General features: G+C 38.7%; 1 protein-coding gene across 2 annotated transcripts in view; it reads left to right on the forward strand.

The window, feature by feature from the left end:
* The window catches only part of notch2 (notch receptor 2), a 74023-nt gene that overhangs the window by 26113 nt on the left and 24626 nt on the right, over nt 1-23284 (forward strand). For both annotated transcript variants that reach the window (XM_041790853.1, XM_041790855.1), the window contains exons 2-3: nt 4128-4209; nt 22369-22643. In XM_041790853.1, coding sequence (XP_041646787.1) covers nt 4128-4209; nt 22369-22643 — 357 coding nt within the window. The remainder of the gene's footprint in view (nt 1-4127; nt 4210-22368; nt 22644-23284) is intronic.

Here is a 23284-nt window from a genome sequence, read left to right on the forward strand (position 1 = left end):
ATTTGTTTTTTTCATTTGTCTTTCGAGTCTAATAGCTTTTTAAAAATTCAAGTAACATAACTGTAGTAGATATATTCTTAAAGCCCAGGTTGTCCTGAAAAAAGGGATGTGTACATGAGACATGATGGTGAAAAAAATAGCTGTGAGCTTTAAGGGATAAGGAACTGACTGGGATTTGAACCATCAATCTCTCAGACAAAAGACAGCATGTTAACTCACTGAGCTATCCAGCATCTCAGCTAGCAGCTAAGAGGAAGATCAGTAGAGGAGCATGGAACTTTCTTCCAAGCGGGGAGGGCTGGGGGCAGGTGCTTACTCGCCATGTGACATCATGAGGGTAAAATCTGAGAAAGGCTTGTTTTAACACATTTTCTGAAAGGTGGAGAAAGAGAAGGTGGAAGGAAATGGATTTTTCTGGTATTTGAATGGATTGTGGACAGGCCAGGGGCACATATTTTTGGTAGAGAAGCCTGAAAAAGCGATTTTTGCATAATATGTCCCCTTTAAGTGATAAAAATATGCTTTTTGGTTTATATTATATTGATAATAGGGCTGACAGCTTCAATTTGATTGGTCGATTGTTTGGTCAACAAGCTTTTGTTTGACCAAGATCACTCTGGTTGGTGAGTCGCCCGCCCCCCTCCCCTAAGACAGGAGGCCAGACACGTAGTGTACAGCTGGCTGATAGAGAGATGTGCTGCAGGGGACGAGGAGCAATGCAGCTCTAGGAATTACAGGTAGAGAAGCACACAAAGCTAGCAGAGTGGGACTTTTTCTGATATTTTTACAGCACTAATGCTTAGAAACAACACATCAACTCATCACAAAGTTGCAGGCTGTTTGTATTGAAGTAGTGATGCTGAGTCTCTCTGCTCTGCCCTCCCTCACTGCATCAACCCCCATCTCCCGCAGTCAGTTTAATTCACCTGTCGGTAAATAGGCTGCATAGTAGCATCTCCTATAATCTCCTTAAAGTGTTCACATTAGTGTTAGTTTCTCTTACAAACAGGCAGAAAGCAGAGGACATAAAAGGCGATGTCTGCTGGTCATTAAGTCCCAACAAGTGAACTTTTTTCCTCTCATCTCCGTAAATAAACGCTGCATGCTGTCTGCTTTATGCTCATAAATGATCAAGTGATCCTGTTATTAGTTACCATTATAAATGAATGAAAAACGACAATCTGAGATTATTTTGTAGGCTGTATGAGTTTAAAGAGATACCACGCCGGGATCACGGAGATCAAAGGCAGGTGTGCGCTGATCATCTCTCAATTAATTATATTTTTAGTAAGACATGATGAGCCTAAAAGATATATAAATGCTTCCAAAGGCTTGTTATGTTCATTTAAGGATCATTTAGAGTACCAAGCAGGCGCAGTGAGGAACCTGTATTAAACAGGTCCCCAACGAGGTGATTTTTAAATTTAATTTTTCTTTTCTGTTTTTTTTTTTTAAACCTGAACCAATCTTGGTCAACCACGTTTTTTTTGGTTGACTACAGGCCTAATGTAGCTGTAATGTAACTGAGATGTAGCAAAAATGCACTTTCATTTTTTTTCTTTAATCAGCGCACTTCATATTGTTATCCTAATGGGGGTGTACAGTGGTACAGGGGTAAGTGCTGTTGCCTCACAGCAAGAAGGTCCCTGGTTTGCTTCCCGGTCAGGGCGTTTCTGTGCGGAGTTTGCATGTTTTTGTAATGGTTTTGGGAATTAGTCCCTAATATCAGTATTTTGTGAGCTGCATTTGCACAGGAAAAGCAACGTCTGTAGTACACATGGATTTACTGAAATGAATGACTGAAAAAAAAGAGCTGCTATGATACCTAGGCTCAAGATATTTGAACAGGATTGTCATTGTTATGCGTTAGTCGCTGGCAAGTCTTTAGATGAGTTTTTAAAATCTCAACAGACTGGGAAGTTCCAAAGCAACTTTTTTCTTATCCAGCTAAACACACATTTGAATTTTTTTCACCAACTAGTGTAAAGTTGAGAAAATGCTCAGACAACAGTGAAATTCATCTTAGGGTCATAGTATCATTGGGTATATGATATGAGGCTGATATGCTGAGCAGACTGTGACAAAATCAGCAGCTAGCTCTGTCAGCTTTTGTTCCTCTTTGCAGATTGCACATGATAGTGTGGTTACTCACAGTGCACCTAGTGCACAGAGTAGTGATGACATGATACCGAGGTGATTAACTAATGAATAGGATGAACAATATTATCAGTATGATACCAGTATTGGCAGATATGAAAGCTTCAGTCAATATTTACAACCAGTGCTCTGGCTATGAAAATCTGGCGATATCAGATGCAAAAGATTGTCTATACAAACAAATAAAGTAATGGAGTTTTAGGCTGGACCAACAGACCTATGTCAGCTGAAGTCTTTTCTTTATTCATCATCATTCCTTACACTATGAAGTGTATTTTAGGTACTGAAATGTGTTATTTGTTCATCCTTGAGGTTTGAAGTGTGTGGTATGCGGACTGAACTTTTAGGTCTGAACTACATTCAGAGATTGGTATTTGCCTCAGCTATGATTACTTTGTAAATATCAGCATATCAGATATTAGCAGATAGGTTCATCTTCAGTTGATCAGAGAAGGAGAGAAAGAGGAGCACTGTTATGTTCCTTCTATTAATGTAATAGAGGTTTAACATGCTCATGTTTTTTCACTCACATAAGAACCTTTTTTGTTTTGTTTTCAGCAACTTATGCACTGAGTGTTATTCTTCACTAGTGATAGTTGGGGATAGCTGCGATTTAAATGCATGTGCATGTGTGGAAAGGTTTGGAGGTGGGACAGTTAAGTGACTTAACGTCATTTCAACACCTAAGTAAGTTGAAGAAAAAGCAGTATTAGTAGTGTAATTTGTCAAAATCTTTTTTTGCACTGTGCAAAACAGTTTTGTTTTTAACTGGAAAGGGTGCAGAAAAAGTAGCATGGAACATGAAAAAAAATGTCTGCCCCAAATTACCAAGAACCTGATTCTCGATTACTGGGGGTGTAAGAACATATCTATACACTGATATATCGCGGCGCAATACTCTATCGATATTTTAAAATGTAGTGTTGATATTTTTTAAATTGATTATTTACTTTGTTAGTGCAGTAGTTTGTGGTGTAATTTCACCCCTGGCTGCTAGTTGGCAGTAAGCACTGCCAGCTGGCAGTAAGCAGTTGCCTCTTCTCCCCTGCTTAGACAACGAGATTATGTGAGACTTCCGGTCTGAGCGAGCTGGTTGCTTGTACCTACACAGCAGTGCAGCTTCTGCTGCATTCATAGTGGATATGTGGACTTGTTTTGGCTTCCAAAACATAAAAGACAGTACAAACTTAGACAGGTGTCAAGTCATTTGTAAGATAAGCCACACCAGAGTAAAGTGCTCAGACAACACAACGGACCTGACAACATAGCGATAGCTTAGCGGATAACAGCTAACGTGAAGGAAGCCTGCTGAAGCTACCGCTGGTTTTTACTCATGCAACCATAAATACTTTAAATACTTGTAAGGACCTGCTCCGTGTAGTGAACGTTAGTAATGAAGGCTTCGGTAATACGATTGAATAACTGGACCACCACGTCATGTCCTCCTCATGACACAGTCCATCAGTCCTTAAAGCTGGACATGAGGATCAGTTTGTGTCCCATGGTCTCCCTCCACAAGCACCTTGTCATTACGTAAAGACATACAACCTGATATACCATGAAATATGTAAAAGATTTGAGTGCATTTACTCCATATTGATTTATTTTTCCAATTTTCTCATAAAAATCGCAAAGCATTTTAATTAACTACAACAAATGGGAAAAATCCTCATCTTCAGATTGCATGCAGGACCATATATTTTATACCCCTGTACTGGGATACATATCATATCGCCAGATTCTTGCTAATACACACTCCTATAGATTACTATAATTAGAAGACCTCTGTGTGTTCTGAAACGAGGTTGGTAATTTGCCCTTGAATTTTTTACTTTACAAATTAGTGATGTGGTCAATTTGCACAGGAAGATGTCAGATTATTGAAAATAAGAGAGTTCCCTAGGTAATACTAATTCCATGTGAATAGGGCCTCATTTCCACCCTCTAACTTGTCTTTTTGTCTCCTGCAGCTCTTCAGTGTGTGGATGATAAGGCTCCTTGTGTGAACAATGCAACATGTCTGACCCTGAGTAATGGCACTGTGTATTGCAGGTAAGTTTGACTAGATGTTTCTGTGCAAAAACACACACATGTCAGTTATATTCAAGCGTCCATCACCACAACACCTTGAGAACAATGTAAACACAGCAGCAGAAACTTCTCTTAAGGGTATTATTGGATGTGAAAGCCTGTGCAGAAATAGGTTTTTTACATCAATTCCAGCTTGTCCATGGGACCATGAGGTTTTGCTCTGGCACGGAAGAGGGAATAAAAGCCTCCTCTGTCTGACAAAGTACACCAGAACTGGGAACAATACCAACACATACACTTTCACCTCCAAGATGTTATTTAGGACTTTTTGGGGGTTTTTGTTACTTTACTCTCCGACTGCTGTAAAATTGATAGTTCTAGTGTTGCCAACATATTTTACTGCCCAATGATATTTGTGTGTCAAGTATCAAGAGAACAATCATACCTATTTTTATCAGAAAGTATAGTAAGTTATTCAGTGTGATTAATGAGAAAAACAATGAAACCTCGTTAACTGCATCAACATGACAGGTAGGCTAATCATTTTTACCACATTTGTTAGAGTTAGCCTTTGGGGTCTTGGCACATGCCCTACTGTTATTAAACTTGAAATAACCTGCAAGTAAATACTTTCTATAACCTGTGGTGCAATCAGACCTTTAAAGAAATGTGCTGCAGCAGTGTCCTGTTTGATCTATGCTTTCCACTTTCTGACAGCTAAGTCTAGTTTGTAATTAACACTGAGCTATCTTTATAATTGTACTGCCACTCCCGAGCCAAATTCCCAACAAAAACACCATAGCTGGTTCATGAACCTGATCATATTTCATCAAATGTTATGTGAATCACACAGTGTGTCTGTTCCCAGAGCTTAAGGAATTTCCACTCTGTGCTACTTGTGTAAAAAGAAAAGGAAAAGCTGCATTCCTTAATCAGTGTTTGACATTGTGCTGCAGGTGTAAAGAGGCTCATTGTTTTTGTTGAGTGTGTGCATGTGTGAGTAGAAAAATAGGAATTTGTCAATCAGACTCTGCATGATGATGAAACTATTTACTGTATTCCTTTAAAAAACTGACAATAATTGAAATATGATCTAAGGTTCTGGAGTATTCTAAAGACTTTTGGGGGCGGTTTTTGCCTTTATTTGATAGAACAGCTGAACAGACAGGAAATATAGGTAGAGGGAAAAACATGTGCCAGGATCCTGCAACCAGTGTATCGAGCACTATTGCCTCAGTATGTGGGTGCCTGCTCTTTCAACGGAATGAAACTGTTGAATGAAAAGTTAACAATCACAAAAATCAAACAAGTAACAACAGTTATTGCAAAAACATCTGCATCAGCCCTGATTTTCACAAATGGTGCATCACTATCTGAAATAATAAAAAATTTTGATAAATGGTTTAACTGACTTGTAATCATGGTGCAGACTACAAAGGGATCCAGTGTTCACCATGAAGTCTGCAAATATCATGCATCCCTAGTATTAGTACAACCCTGATGAGATCTTAAGGAGTGAAGCTCACAGTGTGGCAGCTGCATTTTGAACTAGTGTGCTGCTGTGGGTAATGGCTGTGTGTCAGTAATAAATACGTGATGAAACATTGGCTAGTATGAACTTTTCAGAGACAGCTCAGGAGAGACGGCTTTTTAATTTGAGAAGTGTTTCTCAGATGAAGGAAACATAATCCATACGTTGATGAGATGATTTCTAGACTTTAGGATATTTTAGACATCGCACCCAGAGTCACAGCTGTGTGTTTATTATGAGCAAACTGTACCAGTAGAAAAGGGCTTAAAATAACATTTAAATCATTCGTAGCAGTCAGGCTTGACATATCCTCTAAGGGTAGGAGTTTTTCATTTTTATAACTTTTATGTTTCTGCTTCTAAATAAATTGATTTAATTTAACTGCTGCTGCTTTTAACTACTTCACTTTAAAAGTTGAGGGGCTTTTAGATTCATGGCTCTGCTTAAGTGTCCGTCCTCATCAACAAGTGGGTATTCTCCACTCTCATTTAGATGAAACTGAAGGAGAGTGGTGATGATAAAAGAAAGTGAGAGACTTTTGCCCTAAAGACAATCAAAGAAGAGTCTCTCAGTTTAGAAGTCAGCTGACAGGGCGCAGGCCTTCTGTTAGACTCATTAACTCATCAGTCAATTTTTTCTGCCTTCTACGAACAAACATAAACAACTATACATGCACACACTCTCCCACATGCACACAAAGGACATACTTGCCCCTGTCTGGCCCCGTCTGCTCTGTGCTGCTGGTGAAAAGGCTCATTGTTTAAAATCGAATTATGTGTTCATTCGTCTGCTCAGTGTATTAAAGGCAGCCGGTTGTAAGTAAACAGTCACTTTGGCCTTTTGGCTTGGACTTGCCTAATTAAGTCACATGGTTTCACACCTCAGGTTGACCAAGAGTAACTGTACCATTAAAACAAGATTTGTTTGTTATTTTTAGTTACATAAAACATTTATGATATTTAAAAGGATTCTCTATTTAAGCTGAAAGTAGGGAGAAAGTGGGAGTGTTATTGTTTTATAAACTGTCCCCAGATAATCTTATTACAGGAGAACACTGTTCGTGGTTTTTAGTGATGAGAAGCTTTTCGTATTTGTTGGTTTCCATATTGAAACAGCTCTGCAGTGAAGATGAAGCCTGTTTTGATTGGCAACCAAACTTGCTTCTGTGCATGTTATTCTTCTGATTTCCCCCAGTGTTTCCTCTTCTAAGTCCCATACGCCCTTCGATCTTGAGAAAACTTCTGTGCCCTTGTCAATGTAAAGTATGTGCCTTTCGTTCTGTCTTTTTACCCTTGTCAGGAGTTTTTAACTCTTTAATGTTTAAGAAAAGGGGTTGAGAAAAAATGATAGATGATCATTTTAGAGCGTAAACAAGAACTACTGCTGAAAAAGTATATTTAAAATGTGTGAGTTTGTTCATGGTAATAACCTTAAGGTGTGTCATTTTGGACATAGTGATGTTGTAAGAGAGAGACAGTATGGGAGAGGTTGACTTGCTGACTTGAAGGGTTGGCTGCAGAGAAGCTGTCAAACCGGTGACACTGCAAGCCATCAGCCCTGGGTGTGACAAAGAGGTGTGTTTCTAGAGTCTAGGTCTGTGTGAATTTGTGCGTGTCACAGGTTTGTTGGATTACTTTGGGGCCGACATCATTGGTAAAGGGATGATGTATTGGCTGAGGAAGGAGTGTCCAGTTTGTGGGCCATAGGGGACTCTGATCTAAAGTCTGATTCTGAGATAATACCTGAACACTCGACTCAAGCACAAGAGTGCTACACATATTATGTTGTCAGAACCATTATTTTCTCAATGTTGTGTGCAATGGTTGTGGTGCAAACTGATTAACTCCCACTCACCTTCATTGCTTGTTTCTTTCTCAACTCTTTTTCTCTCACAGCCACTGTTATGCTTTAATGTTATCAAAAAGAAGCATTTTTTAAGAGTAAGTGAATAGTTATTGTGTTGTGCAGACCTGTTTGATCTGACAGGTAGAATTTGCCCATGGGGCAGACAGAGGAAGAGAAAGGGCCAAAAGAAAAGAGGATGTCTTTTTCAAGTAATTTGAGGAGGAATCCCTCGAAGCAAAACTCTTCACTAATGATGAGTGAGCCGGGGGGGGGGCTAGAGAGAGAGAGGAGTGTAATTTCCCTCTTGCGACACCTCCTTCATCAAACTGTCAGTCATCCCTCCGTGACTCAGTCCCTCCCTCTGCTGTAGAAGTTCTTGGACACAGCTCACCAGGCCTCTTAATCCTGTTGTTGTTGAGATCTAGGTTATTCCTATTTTCATTTATTCTATCATACCTGCTCCAAATTTTCTTGTCTCCATGTTTTAGGACCGATGTTAAATAGTTTTGCTCCGGCAGTTGATACCTGTCAGTCTTAGCTGCTTTATGTTGCCCTTTTTCTACCACTGGTGTGCTTTCTTGTCCGCATCTCTTCTCAATTTCCTGTCTTTTGGTCAGTGAGAGATGTTAGAGGGAAAGAGAACAAATACAAAAAAATGGGAAAAAAAACAGTTTCACACAGTCACACCTCATCCACGAATTTTAACTACATCAGGCATGTGATCCACACTAAAGTCAACAAACACTTGAGCAGCAGATATGCACCCACTGCAGTGATTTCCCGCCCTTACGCTCCAAAGACTTATCTTCTTCCCACAGCTCAGCTAACAGTGCTGTACATGTGGTCGAGACTGGAACCACAATGATAAGAGTTTCTTTGTGTACTTGTTGGTGTATGTGCTCTGTCTGTGTGTGTCTCCTGCAGAGTCAGGGGCACCTTGAGCCTGGGGCAGGTTCACATGCTGGCACAGTTCATTTTTCATGTTGGGTTCAGTATTTTGGAGATAGAGATATAGCTCAGTCTTATGAGGATGTGATGGAACAAGTAGTTCATTCATCAGTGCAAACCATGACACTGATTAAAGTTTATTTTTAATAGCTATTAATCAACTTTTTAACAATTAATTTTGTATCTTTATGTGGAAAATGATCTAAATTTCCTAAAGCCTGAGCAGCTGTTTTCATCATATTTGTTGTGCACAATTGTAACTTGAATATGACTCCCCCCCTTTTTTTTTACCCGCAAAATCACCAATATGAAGACATAGCTCCTAAGGCAAATGCACATCCATAGAATAAAACACATGCAAGCACAGATACACACCAGACATTTGGAGATTCAAGCCCTCTCTCAGAAAGAGGAAGCCTTACAAAACAGTGGGGAATGTAGCAACCAGACCATAAACCCACATACAGCCAAGTGGCAAGTGGCTCTCTGTCACACACTGATGATGACAGTGTAGGGTCAAAGGTACCTCGACTTTGTCACAAATTCACATGCTGTCTATACATTCACCAAAGGAGACCAGACCCTTATGATGTAACAATGTACTGAAGCTTTATTTGGTCATTGATAAAAGTAAAAGAACTATATCAACCATAAAACTACTAGATAAATTCCAATAATCTTAATTTATCCATTTGGAACTTTATGTCCGTAAAAGTGGTGCAAATACAAAGCATAACTAGATAGACTTCTGACACATCCACTGAGTCATCTGTGAGTTTTTCAGAGTGAAAGGAGACATCAAGGAGCAGTGGTGGATGCATTTTACATCACTGTGGCTGCAGGGAGATGCTGACGCATCTTAACCAGTGTTTATTGAAAACAATAGCATGCGGTTAGTCAAGACTTTAAAAAAATGTGTGCGCTAATTGCTGACCTTAATTAATTGAGATTAACTCAATCAATCTTGAACAGCCCTACTTATTACCAAAATAAACTTTGGCTTTGGGTGCTGTTAGCCAGTCAAATAATTACCATTGAAGTAGTAATAAAAGAAAATCAACCATATTCTTTTCTTACAGTCTTTAGTAATTTCATGTAGACTTTTGAAATGAAGAAAAGATAAAGGTGGTTAAAATTTTCTACACAAGGATGGAAGAGTTGCATTTCAGATGTGCACCTTCCCTCAAAGTGCAGCATTATTATAATGTTTCACTGTAATTTGGTATCAGTTTTATCCCTCATCACTATTCATTGTTTAATAGCAGTTCACACAGCTGCTAAACATCATTAAGCCTTCTTCTTCTTCTTTTATCACACAGTCATCTCCTTCTTTGGCTAATGAAAAACCATTTCATGCTACCCTCATTCATGTAACAAACGACGCTGTAAGTGAATACGTGAGTGGAATTGGCAGGGAAATCTGTAAAGAGCACCAACAATTTTTTTATTCAATAATTTAATCTTTCAATATTTGGCACCAGCATATTGGTAGTTGTTTGAAATCAGTCAGGCCAACTGTATGTTGCGGTATATTTGATTTTGTCAGATCCTTGGTCCATGCAGAACTATTCATGGCTCAGATCTCAGTTACTTTGATGAGCGGACAACCTATTGTAAGGACTCCTTTTAACAATCACAGAAGCAGGATAATGACAGAACAGCTAAGAGAAACATGCAGATGGAGCACTGGGAGAGAAAATAGGTCCTATGCTTTGTACCACAGTACCGCTGATGAGTCTTTTTGAACTTGTTTCTAAACACAGTCTCAGATTTTACCACACGGCCTGAGTTTGGACTCCACCCTACTCTGCTCGCTTTATTCAGTCGACACAGATGCTTTTCAGTCAGACTGTCTGGCTTCCTTTTCTCTCTGTCTGTCTCTCTCATTACATTTCTGGCTTTGACTTCCACCTCATTGCACCCTTCACTCCATCCATCTTTCGTTTTTTTTTTTTATGTCTTTCTCTCTCTTCTTGACATCACTCTTTCACCTCCCTCTTCCTGTCTCCTCTGTGATGTTATTTTTGCAGTGTCTGCTTTTGTCTTTGAAAATTACAGAAAACTATTCTGAGCAGCAAGGGAGTGTGCAGAAAGAAACACGCCATTGGACTACGACTATGCTGCTGCTAATGATTATTTAAGTAAAACATTCAGAGTTTCCATATCCCCAAAACACCCATAAATTAACCTTTATGTCTGACTTTATGTGCATTTAATTTTTCCAGTGTAGAACAGGACTCCTCCCCTCTGTAGCCCATGCTGATGAATGGGCTCTCTTGGTGCACTGTATTTTTCAGTGACTTTACAAGATTGAACCTTTAAACACTCAAGAGATGAAACTATATTAAAATGTTGTATCACTGTTATCATAAACTAAGATATCATGGTTATCAGTGTTATGACAATATTATCGTTTGCTCGAAATGTTGAAAAAACTGCTGATAATGTCAAATGAAATTACTTCATCAAATTTTATGTATATTTTTTATTTTATTTATTTATTTATTTAACCTTTATTTAACCAGGATTTGTTCCCATTGAGATACAAAAATCTCTTTTACAAGGGAGTCCTGGCCAAGACAGCAGAACAATAAGTTTCACATATATGACATTAGAACAGGACATAGAACATAGGTTACATCAATCAACAAATCAGCAGCTTTCAGCAGAAAAACATGTGCACACACTGGTCAAATGTTCCCTAATTCTAGTTTTGAAATCTCCTAAACTAACACAATGTTCAAGTTTAAGATGACCCTGTAACTCTGACCAAGGTGATAGAGCAAAAACATTAAAAACTCTTTGACAAAAGACGGAGCGAGTGCGAGGAATCTCATACATGATGAGTCCATGAGAATGAAGATTAAAGCCACTGACAGCTTTTGGAGTCAGTAAAGTACAAAGATAAGAAGGTAATTCATGTAAAATAGCCTTATAAAGAAATATATACTAATGTTCCATCCTTCTGTTATATAAGGACAACCAACCAAGTTTCTCATATAAAACACAATGATGGGTCCGAAAACCCAGATCAGTGATAAATCGCAAGGCAGCATGGTAGACTGAGTCCAGCATTTTCAGAGAGGACGAGGTAGCACGCATGTAAAGAACAGCAACATAATCCATTACAGACAAAAATGTTGATTGAATGAGTTTCTGTCTTGCAACAAAAGAAGAACAGCATTTGTTTTGATAGAAGAAACCCAATTTCACCCTCAGTTTCTTTGCCAGATAATATGATGGTTAAAAGACAGATTTTCTTTTAACAAAAAGCTGAGGTACTTACATATTTCAACACATTCAATTGCCTCATTGTTTGAGGTAAAAATCTGAACACTGCCTTGAACTTGTGATTTAGACTGTGAGAAGCACATCATTTTGGTCTTGTTGGCATTAAGAACAAGTCTTAGGTCATAGAGGTTTCTCTGGACAACATTAAAGGCCGCCTGTAGTTTATTAGTCGCACTTTCTAGGGAAGAGGACGATGCATACATGACTGTATCGTCCGCATAGAAATGAAACTGTGCCTCAGAAACATTCATACACAACTTGTTTATGTAAACAATAAATAAAATTGGACCCAATATGGAGCCTTGTGGGACACCATTTTGAACATTTAAAAAGCTGGATAACTGACCATCAACTTTAACACTTTGCCATCTACCACTTAATTTGCAAACCATTTTAGTGCTGCTGGGGAAAATCCGATATCAGCCAGCTTCTGTAACAGGACAGAGTGGTTAACAGTATCAAAGGCCTTAGATAAATCTTGAAAAAGTGCAACACAGTGTTTTTTAGAGTCAATGGCATTTATAATATAATTTAAAACCTTTGTAGCAGCAGTGACTGTACTGTGTTTCTTTCTAAATCCAGACTGCAGCTCGTTTAAAATGCCATTTTGTAATAAAAATCCTGTTAACTGGTTATAGATCAACCCTTCAAGCATTTTTGCTAAAACTGACAGTTTAGAAATTGGTCTATAGTTATTTGGACTAGTAGGATCACCAGCTTTCAAAACTGGGGTGACAAAAACAGCTTTCCATATCTCTGGTATTGTACCATTTTCCAATGTCTGGTAGAGCTGTGAAAAAATATCGATACGGCAATATATCACGATACTTTGACATCCTATACAATATCAATACTTCAACTCTTAATATTGATTTTTTGGTAAAAAAATAAAAATGTATATTTTAGCTGAGTTGTTAGTAAAGTACGACTTGCTCACACAAACAGCGAGTTAAAGAAAGGAAATGCCGTTTGCAAGCTTGGTCTTGCTGCTGTGAAATATAGCGGGAACACCACCAACGTACTGTATGTACTCACCCCTAATGTCCGGTTGAAAATATAATTTAAAGGCTCAACAACTATTTCTGCAGCAATTAAAAAAAAAAAAAATTGGCCATCAGGACGAGCTGATTTAAGAACTTCATTGACACTAAAAGGAATTAAATAAAAATCTAAATTAAGACGCTCATCTCCAGAATTTGTAAAGGTTTCAGGGAGATGCAGGTGTTTTTGGCTTTCAAAAAGCAGGCCAGAGGACACAAAATGTTCATTTAGCACATTTAGAATTTTCTTTTTGTCTGTTATGGTCTCATTTCCTAACTTTATCATCTGTGGCAGGACAAATCTTTGTCCAGCAGCAGAGGACAAGCCCTTTACTGTCCTCCAAAACTTAGAAGGATCAGATACATTTTCAGTTGTCTGATTTACATAAAACTCAGATTTGGCTTTACGAATAAAAAGGGTACATTTATTTCTTAATTGTCTAAAATATGTCCAGTCTGATTCAGATTTAGATTTTCTTGCAGCTGCCCGTGCAACATTTCGTTTATGAACGAGATCAGAGAGTTTATCTGAGAACCAGGGGTTGTCATGCCCTTTAACCCTAAATTTTCTGAGAGGAGCATGCTTATTTACAACGGATAAAATAATTATTTAAAATAAGAGAAAGCCATGTCAGGATCAGGAATCAAATATACCCTCTCCCAGTCACATAAGTAAAGATCATATAAAAATGCTTGCTCACAGAAATGCTTAAAATATCACTTGAATAAAATCCGTGGCGTATGCTTTGGAACACCACGAACGAACGAACCTTTATTAAAAACATGTTATATACAATAGGGCTGCAGTAATCGATGCATTTTGTAATTGAGTGCTCTGTTGATTCTTCTGTCGATAATCAAGTGCTCTAAGAAGAAATATTGCATTTTTTTACCAATCACTTTTGCTTTTTTAAGAGGGTACTAGGCAAGTGAGAAAAGAAGCTGGGCCCATTAAATGAACTACTTCTAGGCCTGTATTAAAAATTGGTATTAACAGATTCTCTAAAGAAAATATATTTTACAAAGTACAATGAAGTTCTGATGGCAATTTACATTTCTGAAAGTTATCAGGACAGAAAGTTAAATAATTACATAAAATTATGCCATATTTGGGGTTTTAGGGATCCTATCCCAGGACATTGTTTGTGGCAACACTTTATTTCTTCTGTTGTAGTTTATTTCTATTCTCCAATCTGTCATTAAAGTAAAGGGACACACAATCATTTTAACATCCTCTACTTTATGCATAATTCTAATATTTCACATTCTAGCAAGAATAAAATTCCATCATTCACACAGTGGTCTGATGATGTCTGAAAGGTGAACCTTTAAATTGCAGGAATATGGTCTATTTGTCAAAGGGGGTTCACTTTTAATTTTTGCACATTTTTGTTTGTGAGTTCATTCACCATAAAAATCTGACCTTTTAAGACCATCCACCGAACTCAGAAGAGAGGGAGAGAGAGAAAGCACCAAAACAGGACTTGAATCGTGAAGCCTGACAGTTTTCTACAAGACTGTCGGGTCAATCAGAGAAGTTTAGAAAATTCCCTGAAGTCTGCAGACACAAACTAAGCGCTGTCTCACACCAGTAAGTCATGAAGGCAGCGTGTAAACTCAGAGTTCTGCGTAGGTTCACCAGTGCAGGTATAGTGCCATATTTTCCATGAAGGCACAGACACTGGCTGCGTAAAACAGGACGAGTGCCTGTAAACATCACTGCATCAACTTCTCTTCACTCGTGATTTTGGTATCATGCATTTTCTGTTATAGTAACATTGTGCCATAGAAATAGCCGTCCACGCTAAACACAGCACACTGTGCAACACACGGTGCGATGTCCAGGCTTACAGCATGGGCATATGGATACAGGACTGATTTAAGTGAAGCCTCAAGGAAGATAATTTGCCTCAAGGAATTTTTTGAATGGAATCACCCAAATAATTTGAGGAATCGTTTCAGCCCTAATATCAAATGAGCAGCACTGAGTAATATACATTTCTTGTTTGACTAATCATTAAAATATTAACTTGTTAAAAGTAACCATGAAAACTCTATCAAATGTACATTAACAAGGGCCTTTTGTTAATAAGGTTGTCAAAATACTTAAAAACTATTTTGATACCACATGCTTTAAATGTTTACATTTGAAAAGACAGAGAAGTACCAAAGTTACCAATGAATCAACACAGAAAAGCATGTTTTCAACCTTAAGCTCCTTATCAAGCTTGAGTCCATGTCAATGCTACACTGAATAGTTAACTGTTGTTGGTGGAAAGACAATACAACAACAGATTTTTAACAGAGGTGGCATTGTCTGAGTAGAGCTTGAGTTAAAAGTCAATCTGGTCATGAATCTATTTGGTTTAACTATTTTTTTATTGCTGAAAAACAAACACATCATAACAGCCTTACAGCTCGTCAGGTGAGCTAACCAACATCTATTCTGCTGATTTCAACAAGCATTTCAACGCTAGGATATTATTTTTAACTTACTGGACTTACTTCAAAGTTTAGGGGCACTTTTACAGATCATCTGACCAGATGAAGAGCAGCTCAGCCAGTCACTGCATATTGCTACCACAGTTGTCCCCCCCCCCCCCCCAAGCTGAAGGTTGGCAGCATACTGCATTGCAAGCAAGACAGCAGAGGAGAGGCAATGATGTCTCGTGTCCCTGAATGTTTTCATGTTTTCTTTTTAGGCCAAGTCAATCTGTGTGCTCTTCCATTCACCTAAGTAAGCTATCCCTCTCTATCTGGACTTTATTTACTTTAACATTAAAGCCTGATTATCGCTAACAGTTTTAATAATATTTTAATTTGAATGGTATGCTAACCATGGGGAAATTTTTAGTGATGCACAATAAGTATTTTCTGAACTAATACTGATAACTGATAATTGACAACTGATTTTGTTATTAATAGTGTTGCCTTTTGGCTCTGGCAAACTTTCTGCAGTTTCCAATGCCTGCTGAATAAGCACTCTGCCTGGTATTGGCCTTTGGCTTGGTCCTAAAGCCTGCGGCTAAGGCTGTTGACCAGCGGCTACTGCTGCTTCTTTTTAACAAGTGACTTAAAAGATCCGTTGTGTTAAAACTCAACTTTTTTCCACTCTTCAGGATCTTTGCGTGGCAAATTTTACAAACACTGTCGTGTTATCGTCCCCGTAAATACTGAATAACTCCACCTTGTTGTTAGCCTCTTAGTACTGAGGCTGCTTCCTCTTCTTCTCTGGTGCTTAACAGTGGGTCTCATACTGTGGCACCAACTGCTGTTTCGGAATGTGTAGTCTTGTGAGAAAGAAAACAAATGCCTTCACTATCGGTGGATTTTATTGGTTAAAATTTTACTATTGGGATAATAAAAATATGTAAAATATATGCAACATCAGCCAATAATTTATTGGTACCGATAATTATTAAGCATTCCAAGAAATTTTATCACCAATGTCATTAAAACCGGTAGCCATTTCGTCCATAAAATGCTCTTAATTATTAGGTGTTTGGGACACATAAACATCAAGAACATCCCCATACAGCCACACACTTACTCCTCTTTTATATAATCTAGTGCCAATGTTTGTAGAAATTTTCTGACGATAATTGCAATGTGCAGGTCGATTTAGAGCCTTAATATAACTTTTCTCCAGTTGCATAACCCTGTCTTCACTTCCTTTCCTCATCTGATATTTTCGTGTCATCATTGGATCATGTGACAGCAAGCAACCTATTGAGCTTTATTCTGATACCGTAATGTTTATTTTAGTGTTATTTTCCATTTAACTGTAACCATTTCATCTTTAGTTTTGTCATCCACACATCAGCACAGCTAGTCCAGCCTTGCCTCCTGCCTTGTGTGTCTCATTTTTATACAGTGTTGTAGATGTTTTCTGCAGGTCCACCTTGATCTGCTTTAGTTCACAATTTACTTTGATCTGATCAAGTCTGTTTGTTCAGTTTATGACACATCCAGCGCTGATATGACTGTGAGAGCTCATCTTTGTTACTTAGAAACTACTATGTTTGAGGAAAGTTTCTGATATACTTACTGTATATGAAGCGTTTGTCTGCCAGACTGTGATGCATATTGATATCAGGAAAACATGTGACTATGATTTTAACCAAACTACTCTGCCTTAGACTTAGCCTTAGACATTTCAAAACGTCCATCCTGTAATCTGATTTACTAGTATATTTGCAAATTTAAAGTGGCAGACAGTCTTTGTATTGTGGATATTTTTGAATGCACTCTAAAACCCATCACAACTGTTTAATGCCACTGACATTTCTTAAAAGGAATTTGCAGACACCTAACAGCTAGTTAGTCAGCCAAGAATCCTTAGTTCCTGACATACAGCACCATGCTTACAGCACAGTTTTGCACTGAAGCATTAGCAGTGCTAGTAACATGTACAAAACTTGAATGATGAAATGCATGCATGCATATACAGGATTACTGTACGGTGAAAAGGTCACCTTTACTCCAGCCAAGGCAGGGAATGATCCAGGTATTGAAATACGAGCTTGTGTATGCTCCCCCTTTTTCCTTCTCACTCTGTTTATCTGTGATGGCCATAGGGTGAGAGCATGATGGAGTTATTAAGCTTTGCTGAGACTAGAATAGTGGCTGGGGGAGGTGTTGTTGGTGGGGCTCTAGTGAAAGAGAGAAAGGTGGAGAGGTAAGAGGAGAGAATTAGCTCAAAAGTAAGAGGGATTTAGTGATTGGGGACAGGAGGAGAAAGAGTGAGGGGGAGTTCAGGACCTGGGAATTAAAGGAAAGGAAAGAAGCTTTTAGACATTTTATGAGCGAGTAAAAATCAACCCACCCCTCTCTGCTCTGTGAAGCCCCGATGGCCAGCCAGGACAGGCAGAGGTCAGCATGAGGTAGAGGAGGAGGAGATGGTGGGGGAGAAAGACGAAGAGAAGGGGTGCAGAGGGAGAGACAGAGGATGGGGGTGGGGGGTGGTTTGAGTTGGGGGCGCTAATGTGAACCAGCTGTAGAAACCTGACACCTCAAGAGTGGGTTAGAAATGAGAGGTGGAGGAGTGAGAAAGAGAGGGAAAGAAGGGCTTCAGGAAATAGCACAAGCTAAGAGAAGGATGGAGAGAGAAGGAGGAAAAAAATCCTCATGGAGCAAAACAAAGGATCCCATAGAGGAATTTGGCTGCAGAAACTCTTTACTGCGTTGTTGAGAGTGCCGTTTACTGCATATATTAAAGGTATACATGTATTAATCTGTGGTCTCTATTTTGTGCATCAGAATTTAGCAGAATTGCTCTTGTAATGAATTCAGGCACAGACAGTCCCCTGAGTACTAGTTTGTCTCTTTCTCAGTAAAGACGCCACTCCCTGACAATAATGCGAATCATGCACGGCCTTGTCTGTTTGCTTCGGGCTCTAGTGATACAGCCAGAGGCTAATAATGAGCTCTCTATCAGGCAGTGAAACCAGAAGGACAGGGTGGTATCATTTCCTGACGCCGTGGCATGTGGTTCTGTTAACACTGGTTAGGTAGCAGCGATCAAATTTACTTGAGGTTTCTTTGGATCTTTTTAATTTTTCACAAAAATCTCCAAGTTATAATTTTTGTTTTCTGCACAATACGACTGTGTAGGAATTAAATCACTTTTTTGTCTTGCACATTGAGTTAACAACAAGACTTGCATTGAGGCTGATTCTAGGTTCAGAAGATTTGTAATCAGGCTGAACAGTAGGATAAAGCAACAGTTTCAGATTTCTTCTGTCTCACTGAAGTGACTATACTTGACTTTGAAAATGTGTCTCATATTTCTCATAGTTTTAAAGTGAGAATGTGTGAAATGTTCCCAGTGCAACATAAACCTGGCATTAACCTGGACATGCTGGTCTTTGTGTGACGGCCTACTAACGTGATGTATGTCACAGGGCAGAGGGCCATGCTATTACTCCATGAGAGGAGGTGGAAAGGTCACCCTGGAGATTAAAAAGAAAAAAGAAAACAAAAAAGCAGTCCTAATTCCCAGGACAGCCAACTTGTTGTGATATCACAACCAAGCTGTGTTTGTGTTTGAGCTGAAGAGGGACATCTTTGTGTTTGTGTATTTATGTGTGCGTGTGTTTGTGTATAGGCATGTGTTTAGGGGGTGTGTAGATGGGGTTGCACCACAGACATACTGATACAGGGACGGAGAAAAGGAAGAGGGAGGGTGGCTGTGTCTAATCAGTGAGAGTTGAGGTCAGGAGGCATGAAGTCTGTGTTGTCTTTGAAGATCATACATCACTGATCTAGTATCTAGTTTATCTGTTTACCACCCACACCATGAGTTTAAGCAAAGAGAATAATTGAGGAAAACATTTAAGGAAAATAAACTTTAAATTTCATGATGAGATCAATGATTTGCATGTTTTGTAACTGTCAAAAATGCGTAAGTGACAAAAAAATGTGCTTAGCTGTCTCTTATTAGTATTTGAGCCTCTTTTGCAAATCTAATGTGAGCAGTTATTAAAGAAAAGGACTTTAATACTATGGCCTCAGTATCACTGGTTATCATGCGGTGGGTCAGGGCCTAAAAGTTGGTTTTGAAGCCATTTCTAGTGGGTGGCAGATGTGCCTGGAAAAAAATTGTAGCAAAAAGTCTATGAAGTGCATTTTTAAGAACTTGTTTCCATTTCTTTGTTCCATCACATCTTTTGTTCAAAAATTCTTAATTTCTCATTAAATCATACAGTTATACCTGGACATTTATAAGTTTAGGTCATGATTTGTTTTAAAGGAGGTTGTGGTGGGTTTTGACTTACACTAGACCAGTTGAGGACCACTATTCTATAGGCTATGACCTGTAAAAGCTAACAAGACCACTAGCAATAAGATTGATAATTTTTTAATATTTTTTTTAGTGCCTGAAACCATTACAGGATAAGCAATGTTTTCTGGAGGGACCATGGTGCAAAGTATGAACTAACTAGCTGATCAGTGTGTTGCTGACAAAGGAACATATTTTGTGTAAAATCAGTGCTTTAAAAAAGTTGCTTGCCAACTGAAAGTGAAGCTCTGTGAATATGTCCTACTGCAATTTTCAAATTGCCGAAGATGCAGTATTTCTTTAACCTGGAATCTGTGTCAAAATACCAGTTTGATACTTTTTTTGCAACAGTGATGTTATGCTCTACACATCACACAATCAATCCATGGTAATCTGTTTTTGATTAACCAAAAATCTTACGTCCCTTACTTCTGTAGATGCATTTTTATTAAAAATGTGAATGATATAACACTTACCTCCCCCTGAATATAACCATTCCCTTTGCATTTGTAATATTAGTTGGAATAATTGCAATGAGATTTATATATATTTTTTCAAAATCACCCTGCGATTGCTTTTGTTTGTTGAAAAATCAACAAGATGAAGAACTTTGAAATAATTGAATATTGAATTCCAATTGCAATAAAGGAAAAAAGAGCCTTAATGTAGATGACAATATAGTCTTGCTGGTTTTCACAAAACCAGCTAAACTACAGGGTGCAATTGACCCTGTCCACATAGACTGAAAACCTGTGCCTGAAATCCAGCTGGTCTCTTCTTTAAGGGGTCATGCTGACCAGCATCTCCTGTGGTTGATACACTTACTACTAACAAGTTCCTCATACAAGCTCTCTTCAAAAATACCAAACTAACCCTTTTAAGGTCTTCTGTCTCACCATCTGTAGAAAAGAAAAAGTGCAGTTCATGAATGTATTGCTTAATATGATGGTATCTCTCCAAATAAGTGTTTTTGTTTGTGCATACTAGAATTCATTTGATGTCTACGCATATGCCAAATAAGTTAGTCAGAGTTGGGATCTGTTTCTTGATGTTGTCTTTTCTTTTTTGAAAAGACAATGTGACTCACTCATTGAGCCGGCAGACGTATCACAGATGTGATTGATCTGTGAAACTTCTGCATGGCATGATTCATGACTCTCCTTCGTTCCCATGCACTCACAACCTAATATCTTCAAGCTGCTTCAGGGTGGGTCTGCCAATAATAAATACAAGTCAGCAAGCGTGGGACTACATTTCAGATAATTCCCGTTTCCCCTGTTTTATGTGGCTCCCAACACCAATCTCTGTTCTGCCTTCTTCAGTGTTCTGTTTTCATATGCTCCAGGTCTGCTTATTTAAAACACAAGCATAATTTCTTCATTAGAAATGGTTATGAAAGACATGTTAGTTTATCTGTGTGTGTGAATGTGTGTTCTAGTAACTGTGCTCTGTATCTCTGCTCTCCTATTATGTTACCTGAACCCCCCTGGGGAGGCAGGTTTAGAGGCCTGTCTAAGAGGCAGCGGGTTGCTTTGTCGCCCACAGTCCCTAGACAGGGTGTCTGCCATGTGCCACACACGCATACCCACAAATATGTCGGAAATAGCAAACACAGGAAATGACCTGACTAATGCTGATGAAAAATAACCCATCTGACCAAATACTGTCAGGCAGAGAAGTGGTGAGGGAAAGTAGGAGGAGCTTGGAAACCAGAGGAATAGAAAGTGAGGAGGGGGTCATTGTCTCTGTTGAGAGCTCTGGTGAACGTGTTGTGTAATATTGTGATTTCCTCTTGGCTGTTAGGCAGAATGCTGAATCATTTTCTGAAAACAAAAAGAGAAAAATTAAAAGGAAGGTGTAGTTGATAGTTTCTTAGATTTACTTGGGACTCATTTATAAAACATTATTATATTACTATTTTATTTGTACTTATTTTGTTTTTATACAGCATTTATTGCTGGTGTCTCTCTGGTCTTTTTTTTTAGTTTCTGCCAAACTGCGTCAACAACTTCCAGATTACCCCACCTCACATCCTTCTACATTTTAACTTCTTCTTTGCCATCACTGACCCCAGTTTAACCCTCTTACCAGGCTCAGCTTCCCCCTTTTCTCGCAGAGGATCCAGGGACAAACAACACTGGGTTTTGAGCTGTTTATCTTTAAAATAATAATTATCATCTAAATTAGTTTATATCTGATTTTAACATTTCAGATTTCTTCTGCTGTGTTTGTACTTTGTCAAGCATGAAGCCTTCTGCTGTGATTATCTTTAATCTTTTCTGAGACCAAGGCACTGAATTAGTGCAGCCCATTAAGCATATAGGCTGATGGTTGCAGTAATTGAATAAGTACTTTCTCTTTATGCATAATCAAAGATTTCACTAACACTCCTGCTGAGGGATATGGTTCCCCACACAATGTCATTTAGATCACTAAACAGCAGAAGCAGGACGGTGCATAGACATTGGAGTTTACCTGCTTTTTCATTGGTTCATTTGTTCGTTTGATGTGTTTGTACTGCTAGACTGTTGTTCATTGTTGGTCTTCACTATCATTGCTGCTGCCTGATGTGATGAACTACGCGCACCTGACTGAAACTCACTCTTTTGTTTAGTTTGTTTGTCGCTGTATAATGCCCAAAGACATGTAAATCTGACTTTTGTTTAACTTGACTTTTATCTTTATTGTCTGAGCTGTTAGTGGGCTGACTCCATCATTGAAATTTTGTCTTTTTGTGTGTCCAGGTGTGCTCCTGGCTTTCTGGGTGAATACTGCCACCACAAGGACCCTTGTCAACCTGGCTACTGCCTGAATGGAGGGAACTGCTCTGTGTCCATGTCAGCCGGTGTACCTGTGCCGGGCAGTGCAAGCTGCACCTGTCCCCTTGGCTACACTGGACAGCACTGCCAAACACCACAGAACTCGACTTGTTACCCCAACAACCCCTGTGCCAACAAAGGTGTCTGCACTCTGCTGTCGCTCGACAAGTTTAAGTGCGAGTGCGCCAGAGGATGGACAGGTGAGAGATACTGTTTTTAAAAGAGGACAACAATGTTTAGCTTTTATTTTTCATTGGAGCAATACCTCATTTTTAAACAGCCTGAGTGCAAGTACACACTCTGCCAACACAATCAGTCTTAAACAGTTACCTATTGTGTATATAACATAGAGCTTTCTAATATGTTTTCAAGTATGGCTTTGAATCACTTACCTAACTGGCACTTTTAATACCTGTTTTTTCATCTAAAACATTATCTGTGACTTACATACCAGAACATCTTACACACAAGTGTGCATGATTTCGATATTTCAAAATAACTTAATATTTTCATGAAACTAAAAGTTTTTTTTTATTAAATTACTTCTACAAAGTGCAGTAATGACACTGTTGCAAACTTAAAGGCAAATCTTTCAAGTACTACATCATGCAAAAATTACAGTCTTTTATGAGATAATATGAAATCACAGCCTGCGTGCCACTAGCACACACTGCACAAGAACTAACATTGAAAATGTATCCCCATTCATTGTGTAATGCAAGCAGCTGCTTCGACTTCACTGCTCAGGTCGCGCTGGAATTATAATGTTACAAGCCACACTGGTAGGGGTTGGTGTCACCTATAAACTTCTTTTTCCTCTTGTTAGGTCATAATAATAATA

This window comes from Cheilinus undulatus, linkage group 7 (assembly GCF_018320785.1).
Source record: "Cheilinus undulatus linkage group 7, ASM1832078v1, whole genome shotgun sequence".
Taxonomy (NCBI): domain Eukaryota; kingdom Metazoa; phylum Chordata; class Actinopteri; order Labriformes; family Labridae; genus Cheilinus; species Cheilinus undulatus.